Here is a 12,025-nt window from a genome sequence, read left to right as displayed (position 1 = left end):
ATTTGGGTTATCGGAGCTTGTGTCTGAGGCTTGAGGGCGTTTGTTGTGTTGTGAGTCACGGTGATACATGGATTTCAGCACTTCACCACCTGCGTTATGAAGCGTGTCTAAGCAGCTGGGAGGATGCCAGATGTAGAATCGGGCCTAAATAAAACATTGAAAAGCAGATAAGAGGATGTTAAAGGGCGGATGTGGAGGACAAGGTTTCAGTTTCTCAGGTTATATTTATAAGTGAGGTGATAATGGGCGGTTGTGCTGCAGTTTTTGGTTAATGCAGACCCCGCAGAATTTCCACAGAAATGTTTATCTCGCGCTTGTGGAGCAAACATCCTTCTTTGATGTTTTTGAAAGATGTATTTGAAAGTTAAACTTGGTTTTAAAAGGGTTTTAAATGTGGTCAAGTGCACACACACAGCAGTGAGAAGTGAACAACACACACACACACACACACACATGCACGTTTGTTTTTGTGAATTGTGGGGACATTCCATAGACGTAATGGTTTTTATACTGTACAAACGATATTTGCTATCACCCTACACCTTCCCTACACCTAAACCTAGCCCTCACAGGAGACTGTGCATATCTTTACATTCTCAAAAAAACGTATTCTGTATGATTTATAAGCCTTTTGAAAAGTGGGGACATGGGCAATGTCCTCATAAGTCACCCTCTCCTTGTAATACCTATGTCATACCCATGTTATTACACCAATTTGTGTCCTGATATGTCACAAAAACAAACACACACACACACACACACACACACACACAGTGAACACACACCAGAGCAGTGGGCAGACATCGCTCCAGAGCCTGGGGAGCAACTGGGGGTTCAGTGCCTTGCTCAAGGGCACCTCAGTCATGGTTTTAAAGTGCCCCTATTATGCCATTTTAAAGGTAGTTAATATTGTTGTAATAGTCTCTTAAAACAGGTTTACATGTATGCAAGTTCAAAAAACACTTTAGTTTTCCCCAAAATTAGATTTATTTTTACCCCGTTTCTAAATGATTCGTAAACGACTCGTGTGAAGCAGTTCGAAGAATCAGTCTCTCTAAACCCCTCCTTTCCGTGAGCCCTCACTGCTGTGATTGGTCAGATGGTGCAGTCCTGCATGATTGGTCTACCGCTTCAGCGCAAAACGAAACGCCCATTGCCATAACTGAATGACAGCTGCGGAGACCTGTTAATGCATAGAAAAGATAGCCTCGATTTTACCCTATCAATTCAAGCCGGAGTCTGACGATGAAACTGTTGAAGTGTCACATCGACAAGAAACTGTTTTGCAAGCACGACCGGAGCAGGACGTTTCTCAGTGGGTGTCATATGTTAACTGTGGAAAGTGCTTGCAATTTGCTTTTGTAAGCGAACCGGGCACACCTCTACGTTGTGAACTTCAACACTGTACAATCCATAACACTGCGTTAAGCCATCGTTTATCATTATCATTACTTAAACTAATAAGGCAGACAGACAGTCAAGCTGCATCAATCACAATTTTTAGACTACATTGCACTCACAGCTGAACAACAGAACTACAGAAACGCAAGTTAGCCGGTTACCAAGACATGTGCGGGGTTGTTATACACCATAACGTACACAAAGACGTATTTTGAACGATCGCTAGAAAATACAATTATTAATCATACTTACAGGTAGAAGTTCAGAGGAGCAAGCCGGTCCAAATAAACTGGGCACTGATCCATTTTTTAAAACCAAGCGTTTGGTGAATCTCGCGTTGTAACGTTACTCCCAAAGATTGGAAAAACAGTCATCAGTAAAATGACGCGAACACAACACAAGATTGGCATTGGACTGCTGAGGTGTTGAAAAAATGAATGTTAACCACTCACTCTTGGTAGTTTCATCTTTCGGAAGGGCATATAAAACAAATTCACTCTCACAGCGCAGGGCGTCCTCTTGACATGATGTAATCCACGTGAAAATGGTAGGCCTACTGTTTGTGGGCAGGCAAGTTGTTCGCAAAATTGAACGTGGGCGGACATTACGCAAATGTGTAGCTCGTGACGTGTGGCCGTTACAGAAAAAAGATTCGAATTGCTGACGACTCGTTTAGGCGAATGTGAGCCGACTCTTTTTTTTGTTAGACAAAAACTTTATTTATAGTGCACTGTCGGCGTCACAACTTTGCAGATAGTTTATGTTCACATACAGCTACATGACACACTACATGAAATATCATATGTGACCCTGGAGCACAAAACCAGTCTTAAGTCGCTGGGGTATATTTGTAGCAATAGCCAAAAATACATTGCATGGGTCAAAATTTTTGATTTTTCTTTTATGCCAAAAATCATTAAGAAATTAAGTAAAGTTCATGTGCCGTGAAGATTTTTTGTAAAATTCCAACTGTAAACATATCAAAATGTAATTTTTGATTTGTAATATGCATTAAGAACCTAATTTGGACAACTTTAAAGGTGATTTTCTCAGGATTTTTGATTTTTTTTTTGCATCCTCAGATTTCTGATTTCAAATAGATGTATCTCAGCCAAATATTGTCCTAAGAGTGCTGTTCATTCACACTCCCCACCATCAATTCCTGCCGGCGTGGGAATCGAACCGGCAACCTTTGGGTTACAAAGCCCAACTCCCTCACCATTAGGCCATGCTCCCTTTCATTTGTTTTATTTAATTTAATTACATTTAAATGAGTTAATTCATTTATTTTAGATTTTTACCATGAATATAGCCTTTACTGTTCAAATGGATTTAATTTATTTGTAATTTTTCCCCCATCTATATAGCCTTAACTGCTCATATGGATTTTTTTTTTTTTTATTATTTTATCTTTTTATTTTTGCTGGGAATATAGCCTTTACCCTTGTATGTCATTTTTGAAAATGATTTTATATTTTATGTTGCATGAATACACTTTTTTTTTTTTTTTTACTTTTTTTTTCTAACATTATTCTTGTCTTTATATATTATTGCCATGAATGAATATAGCCTTTATTGCTCATATGACATTTTTATTTTTACATTTTACTGCTCGTATGGAATTTTTAAAAATATTTTGTATTTTATTTTTGCCAAGAAAATAGCCTTTAAGCTCATATGGCATTTTTTTTATTTTATTTTTTATCCTTTTACTACTCATATGGAATTTTTTATTATTCCATCTTTTGTTTTTGCCTTGAATATAGCCTTTACCGCTCATATGGCATTATTTTTTATTTTTTATTTTTTTGCCGTAAACGTAGCCTTTACTGCTCATATGGAATTTTTTTTTTTTTTTTTTTTTTTTTTTTTTTTTTTTTTTGCCGTAAACGTAGCCTTTACTGCTCGTATGGCTTTTTTTTTTTTTTACAAATATATATATATTTTTTTTTCCTTTCATTTTTGCCTTGACTGCTCTTATGGCATTTTAAATTTGTTATTTTATTTCTGCTACAAATATAGCCTTTACCGCTTATATGACATTTTTACCTAAAATAATTATTTACATTTTTTTGCCAATAAATTTAGCCTTTACTGCTCTTATTTCATTTTGGAAAATTATTTTATATTTTATTTGTTTAATGAATATAGCCTTTACTACTCATATTGCATTTTTTTTTTTAATTATTTCATCTGTTATTTTTGCCATGAATAGGCTTTACCACTCGTATGGCATTTTTAAAAAATAATTTATATTTTATTTGTGACATAGATATATCCTTTACTGCTTGTAAGGCATGCTTCTCATATGGCTTTTTTTTTTTACTGTATTTTTGCATTTATTGTTTTTTTTTTTTCTTCACTGCTCGTATGGCTTTTTTGGGCATTTTATTTTTTATTTTTTAACATAAATATAGCCATCACTGCTCCTGTGGTATTAAAAAATAAATTAATACGTTTTTTTAAAAATTAAAAAGATCCAGAACTATTTAAAAGTTTATGTATCAGATTTAAAAAAAAAAAAAATGCTAAATAAAAAAAAAAAATTCATGTTTCTGAAAAAAGCTGTTTCTTATTATTATCAATGTTGAAAAAAGTTGAGCTGCTTAATATTTTTGTGGAAACTAAACTGTGATACTTTTAAATAGAAATTTCTAACAGCATTTATTTGAAATGGAAATCTTTGTAATATTATAGTCAATTGAATTCATCCTTTCTAAAAATAAGTAATATATATTCACCTTAACCTCTAAACCTTATACATCCTGAGGTTTGCTTGTAAACTTCCTGTGTGGGTTGAAACGATGACGTAGCTCTTTGTTAACAGTAAATAACCTGCTTTCTATCTCTTTTTCTGTCCGTCCACAGTGTGCCGGGACTTTGCCGTGCTAGAAGACCACTGTCTGGCTCACAACCTGCAGGAACAGGAAAGTAAGTCCTCTCATACACTCTACATTTCAAGCTTAAATGGACGTTAATGAGTGGAAACTTATGTTTGTTGACACCAAATGAGTCATTGAAAGCCACAATGGTGTTTCCCCATCCTTAACAGAGCAAAAGACATTAAAGAAAGTGGAAAGAAAAGTCCAGTCTCACCTCAGCATCTTCCCCTTTCACTGCGTTTTGAGGTTTCACACCTTCACCACAGATCACACATGCCATGGATTTTTCTTAGCTCTCTTTTTCATCATTGAAATCCACACATTTGGGAATTGGCAAGATTTCCACAAGCGGTTATGCAAATTCCCCATGGTGACCAACAGAAAGCTGTTTGGGTTGATAGCGACTTCTGTGTGAGCTGTGCTTCATATATTTGCACTACTGACAATAGACAGTTTTTCTGAAGAAACTGCATGTTTAGACTAAGCGTCTATTTTCACTAATTTCACTTCCTCCAGCTGGACTTCACAGTGTTTTCCTGAAGAGCCATTGCAGATTGTTTTAACAATATAGCATTGGAAAGATCTGAAAACTCCCTCTTTTAAAGTCGATACGTGGGCAGGTGTTAAAAACACAACTCCTTTCTTGTGAAATTCAATTATTTAGAAGTCTGCTGGCAAATTCATATTTCCTAGTTCCTTAAACTGACCACATCGGCCTCTAAAACTGTTATGGTCAAATGCTAATTTACAATTTACATTTAGTATTTCATTTTAGCTTGATTTATTAATTTCTTAGTTGTTTTTATTAGTTTAAATGATTTTAGATTTTTTATAATTTAAATTTTCTTTAATTTATTTTACCTTTCAGTTGTCAAAAATAACTGTTAATATATGTATTTTTTTAATGGATGTATTAAGTGTACAGTAACAACACTACAGCTTTTTTATTAGTTTTAACTATTTTAGATCTTAAACTTCTATTTAAATTTTTAATTAAGCTTTTTTATTATTTTTATTATTAAAAAAATCTATTTAGATTTAGTTATCAGTAACTACACTGCAATATAGCTTTATTTATTTATTTTTAATAATTTTAGATCTTTAATTTTAAACTTTTTATTTAATTTGGTTGACATAACATTTTTCATTAAGCTTTTTAAAATTATTATTTTCTTTTTATTTTAGCTTTATTTCAATAAAAAAACTCTATTTTTAGTTTGTTAGCAATAACTACATTGCAATCGTTTTTTAATTAGTTTTAATAATTTTATATTTTTATATAAATTATTTTTATGATTCATTTATTTTAGCTTTATTTCGATTAACAAAAAATAAATAAAAAATAAATCTATTTTTATATTTATTTAACAATTAAACTGCAATACGTTTTTGTTGTATTAATTTAAATAATTTTAGAATTAATTAAGCTTTTATTATTATTATTATTATTATTATTATTATTATTATTATTTCATTTTAGCTTTATTTTAATTAACAGATAAATTTAAATGTATTTTTAGATTTAGTTAACAATAGCTACCCTGCAATAGAGGTTTTTTTTAATTAGTTTTAATAATTTTAGATCTTATTTTCAACCTTTTTATTTAATTTGGCTGCCAAGGCAGCATTTTTGATTAGGCTTTTTATTATTATTATTATTATTATTATTATTATTATTATTATTATTATTATTATTATTATTATTATTATTTTAGCTTTACTTCATTTAAACATTTATTTAAAACATTTTTAATTTAGCTTATTTATTTATTTTTTCATTTTAGCTTTATTTTGATTAACAAAAAAATATATATATTTTTTTTATTTAGTTACAATAACTACACTGCAATAGAGGATTTTTATTAGTTTTAATCATTTTAGATCCTTAATTTTAACCAAGCTTTTTTAATAATTTTTTTTTCATCGTAGCTTTATTTCAGTTAAAAAAAATATATATATACATATAAAATCAAAAAATTATTAAAAAAATGTCTATTTAGACTGCAATATACCCTGCAGTATTTTTTTTTATCATTTTTTAAAATCATTTTAAATAATCCATTTCAACTTATTATAATTATTATTACTGTTATTATTATTTTAGCTTTAGTTCGTTTAAACATTTATTTAAAACATTTTTAATTAACCTTATTTTATTTTTTTCATTTTAGCTTTATTTTGATTAACAAAAAAATATTTTTTTGATTTAGTTACAATAACTACACTGCAATAGAGGATTTTTATTAGTTTTAATCATTTTATATACTTAATTTTAACCAAGCCTGTTTAATTATTTAATTTTTTCATTGTAGCTTTATTTCAGTTAAAATATATATATATACGTATAAAATCAAAAAAATATTTTAAAAAAATCTATTTAGACTGCAATATACCCTGCAGTATTTTTTAATCTTTTTTTTTTAAATCATTTTAAATAATCAATTTCAACTTATTTCATTTAGTTGCTAAGGTAGTGTTTTTAATTTTCCTTTTGTTTTCAATTTTAAGCTTTTCATCTGATGCGTAGTATTTCATTTTAGCTTTATTTCATTTAAAGGGACAGTTCACTCAAAAATTAAAATTACCCCATGATTTACTCACCTTCAAGTCATCTTAGGTGTAAATGACTTCTTTTTTTCAGATGAATACAATCAGAGTTATTTTAAACAATGTCTTGGCTCTTCCAAGCTTTATAATGGCAGTGAATGGGTGTTGAGATTTTGAAGCCCAATAAAGTGCATCCATTCATCATAAAAAGTACTCCACACGGCTTCAGAGGGTTAATAAAGGCCTTCTGAAACGAATTGATGTGTTTGTGAAAGAAAAATATCCATATTTAAAACTTCGTATCTGATTCGAGAGAGTGGCGTTCCAGTGGAGATTACAGTTTATAAAGTTTGGATATTTTTCTTACACAAATGCATCGATTCACTTCAGAAGGCCTTGAGGGTGAGTAAATCATAGGATAATTTTATTTTTTGGGTAAACTGTCCCTTTAATGACAATGATTGTTAATCATTTTAGTGTTAGATTTAGTTAACAATAACAACACTGCAGTTGAAGTTTTTAATGATTGAACAAAGCAGCTTCTTTGACCATTAAATCAACAGGCCTGACCTTTCATCCAAGTCAAAGAAACAGCTTGCGTGGCGGACGTCACCTTTGTTTAGCCCCGCTGGCAGATGGTGCTAAACCGTCCCAGCTGAAAGAATTTCACTGAATGAAAGCCAGAGAATGCCTCATTCTCGATAAATGGCTCCTTGTAAAAAATGTTGCTGGCTTGACGGACATGAGCTATATCCATCACGTAAATGTTTTGGTTTATGGCTTTTCTTTCTTTCTGGTGCTATTTCTTAAAGATAGCATGCGCTCACAGCCGCAGGATCAATAAAAGTGTTCAGACTTTGGGAAGATGATGCACTGTGTCGGCTAGAATTGCGTCAGTGTCTACGATTTACTGCTTTGCCGATGTAACACAGCCTTGAAATGGCAACAGGTTTGTTGCCATTTCAGAACATGTGCTCACAGCTACATGTATATCTATCTATCTATCTATCTATCTATCTATCTATCTATCTATCTATCTATCTATCTATCTATCTATCTATCTATCTATCTATCTATCTATCTATCTATCTATCTATCTATCTATCTATCTATCTGTCTGTGTGTGTGTGTGTGTGTGTGTGTATATATATATATACACACACACACACACACACACACACACACACACACACACACATAACTGAATTACATTTGCTTACTTTTTGATTACTGAATTTCTAATGAATGTTTTCTACTGTTAATCATTTTTCAAACATTTAAACCCGGCAGGGTTAACCTTACAGTCAAACTTAACACTGAGAAAATATTCAGATGTAACCCCTCATAAGTAACTAATTTAATTGCATATTTTTTTCTCAGTAAATAACAGGTTAGTTACATTTATTTTTTTGTAATTGAATTACATAACTTGACTACAAAATTAAATTTTGTAATTGTTGCATGCAATTAGTTACTCCTTACTTTTTGTTTTCAAATTGTCAATCCACAGTTGTTTTACTAATTTTGTTATTCGTCTTATTTCTAATTTATATTATTATACTGATTTTTTGCTTAATTTTGAGTTTTAATATAATTATAATAGATTATGTAATATAAAGAGTGTGTATTATTTATTAATTTAATGAGTTTCTGAAAAATCAATGTTAATGTCAGTTTTGCATTAACGTTTTAAAACACTATTAATTATTAATATTAATAAGTAAACTATTTATTAAATAATAAATTGCTGAATTAGTTTTGACTTCATTTTCTGTTTAGTTATTATTATTATTATTATTATTATTATTATTATTATTATTATTATTATTATGACTGTAACAGTCATATCAATAACCATATATAATGATAATCAGTAATACATATAATTATTATTATATGGTCTGTTTTGTAGTAAGAATAAGAATAATATATTTATTTTACATTTTATTAATAATAATAATAATATATTATAAATATATAATAATAATTATTATATGGTGTGTTTTGTAGTCATATAAAATATATTATTACTATCTTATACTTACTTACTATACTTACTTAACATAATAATATTTTTACATGTTATTATTAATCATAATAAATATAGTTATAGTTATTATATGGTGTGTTTTGTAGTAATAAATAATAATAATAATAATAATAATAATAAAACCTAACAAAATACAGCTTATATTCCTATGAAGAATAATAATAATTTATAATAAATAAAATTTGTTATATGGTGTGTTTTGTAGTCATATATATATATATATATACATATATACATATATACATATATACACACACACACACACACACACACACACACACACACACACACACATATATATATATATATATGTATAATATATGTATAATAATTACTGTTATGGTTTGTTTTGTAGTAATATAAAATATAATAATAATTTTTACATATTATTAATAGTAAATATAATTATAATTATTATTATATGGTGTGTTTTGTAATAATATAAAATAATAATAATCATAATTTAATTTTTACATTTTATTAATGATAATAGTAATAAATATAATCATTTATTACATGGTGTGTTTTGTAGTAATATAAAATATAAAAAAAGTTTTACACTGTATTATTAATAATTAGTAAATAAATATAATAATTATATGGTGTGTTTTGTAGCAATATAACATTTTATAATAATTTAATAATTCCTATTATTTTATAATAATAAATTCATTTTTACATTTTATTATTAATAATAATACTTAATAATAAATGTAACTTATTATATGGTGGGTTTTGTAGTAATATAAAATAATAGTAATAATAATAATATATTTTTTTTTTAATTGTATTATAGTTGTTATTATTATTATTATTTATTATTATTAATAATGATGATGATGATAAAGAGTATTACATTTCAAGTCAGTGTCTATTTATTATTCAGTGAATTTTATATATTTATTGTATATATTGTACATATGTTTATTATATAATTATATATATATATATATATATATATTATGTTTTAAATGTTATTAAATGCTATTTGGGATATCTTTTGTGTCAATAATTTGTATTAAACATTGTGCAAAGTGAACATCTAAACATCAAGTTTCTCTTCCTCTCCTCTTCCAGTCGAGAGCCACCTGGCATCCAACGTCCACAAGAGTCGTCTGGTGCAGCAGGACCTTCAAGTGGCCAAACGTCTGCAGGAGGAAGAGGATCTGCGGGCCAAAGCCGAGAGCCAGAGACAACACCGCCGCATGTGAGTCACCTGAAACGCACAACACTAAACAGGATCAAAAAGTCAAACGCTATAGTCATGCCTGTATGTGAAAAAACACTGACTCGACAGAAAAAAGAAGGTCGTTTCTTTCTCATATCTTCCCAAACTCTCCTTACCAGATGGGAAATCTCAACAGACTTGTTTTCCTGTCTGTTGAGATAAGAGCTGTAAGTAGGAGTGGATGAACTTGCATTATCAGTGGTTGATAACTCGCTGTTGACGTTGTGTAAAGCTGTGTCTCAGTTTCACATGCTGAAACATATTTTGTGTACTTTAGTTTGGCTCCTGCTGCGTCTTCAGCTTGTGTTCTGAGCACAAGGCCTTGTGTCGTCTCGTAATGCGCTGGGGCAGTGAAATGTTTTGACTTGTGCTCGCGCCACACGCAGATAAAGCGTTCCTTCCTGCTGGGCGATGTCTCAAGGTCTCTGAGCTGATGCTATCGTCAGAGTTTGAGCGCGAGCCTGAGGGGAGACTCGCTGCACAGCTCAAATACTGCAGTTTCTAGGCTTTTAAGTCCGTTTAATACTAATATTTTGAGCTCAGTAAGATTTTTTTTTTTTTTAAGAAATTTATACTAGTATTAAACAAAACAAAAAAATTAAGTAGCCACAACTTATTTTTTAGCATATTAGACTGATTGCTAAAGAATATTGTGACACTGAAGACTGGAGTAATGATGCTGAAAATTCAGATTTGCATTACAGGAATAAATTACATTTTTATATATATATATATATATATATATATATATATATAAAATATTGTTTTTTTTTTTTTCTTATTTTCTTATTTTTCTTATTTATTTTATTATTATGTTTTATTATTAATAATAATAAACATTATTATTATTATATAGTGTTTTGTAGTAATATAAAAATAATAATAATAATTTTTTACATTTTATTATTATTATTATTATTAATAATAATAATTATTGTTGTTTGTATTGTTTGTTTTATTATTATATTTACATTACTATTGTTATTATTATTATTTATATTATTGTTATTATTATTATATTTATTATTAATAATAATAATAATTATTATTATTATTTTTATATATCGTGTATTTTGAAGTAATATAAAATAATAATTTGTACATTTTAATAATAATAATAATACTTAATAAATAAAATAAGTTATTATATTGTTTTGTAGTAATATAAAATCTATTTTTTACACTGTATTATTAATAATAAATGAATATAATAATAATAATAATTAATAATAATAAATTCATTTTTAAATTTTATTATTATTAATAATAAAATATAATTATTATTATATTAATATATCACATAAAAGCAGTTATTTTAAATCACAATAATATTTCACATTTTTACTGTTTTTAGCAAATAATAAAAAAATAACTTTATGTTCTCCAAAATCATTTATGTAATCCAAAAAAGCACAATTTCCAAAGAAATAAAAAAAAAAAAAAATACTACAATTACCAAAACTGAATTAAAACTTAAAGCTGTAATAAAAGATTGTTATTAAATTCAAATTTAAACGTTTTAAATAAAATAAAATAAAAAATAGACATGAAACTTTAAGTGCTATGACCAAAATTTAAAATAAATCTCTGCTTGAAATAAATATGTAATAAAATACAAATAATAAATGCAACTTAAACTTATTAATAATAATAAATAAAATCAAATAAAAACAGAAATGCAACTGTCAATTTAAGTACTAAAATTGCCAAAACTTAATCAAATCAGCAATTGAAATAAAGCTGTGATAATTAACTAATTTTAGTACTTAAACTTTCAGTTACTTATTTCTTTTCTTTTTTCCTTTTTTTTTTTTTTTTTTTTTTTGAATTAAACAGCTTAAATTGCATTTAATATTTATATTTCATTACAACTTTATTTCAGTTACATATTCATTTCAGTTTTGGTCATTTTAGTAT

The 12,025-nt window shown here is 28.1% G+C and overlaps 1 protein-coding gene across 1 annotated transcript in view; it reads left to right on the top strand.

Annotated features, from left to right (window-relative positions):
- ccdc50a (coiled-coil domain containing 50a) overlaps positions 1-12,025 on the top strand; it is a 30,562-nt gene that overhangs the window by 10,073 nt on the left and 8,464 nt on the right. The window contains exons 2-3 of the mRNA XM_073843677.1: positions 4,270-4,332; positions 9,958-10,087. Of these exons, the coding sequence (XP_073699778.1) occupies positions 4,270-4,332; positions 9,958-10,087 (193 nt within the window). The remainder of the gene's footprint in view (positions 1-4,269; positions 4,333-9,957; positions 10,088-12,025) is intronic.

This window comes from Garra rufa, chromosome 7, assembly GCF_049309525.1.
Source record: "Garra rufa chromosome 7, GarRuf1.0, whole genome shotgun sequence".
Classification (NCBI taxonomy): Eukaryota; Metazoa; Chordata; class Actinopteri; order Cypriniformes; family Cyprinidae; genus Garra; species Garra rufa.
Note: the sequence above shows the minus strand (reverse complement) of the source record. Positions and strands in the feature narration are given on the sequence as shown.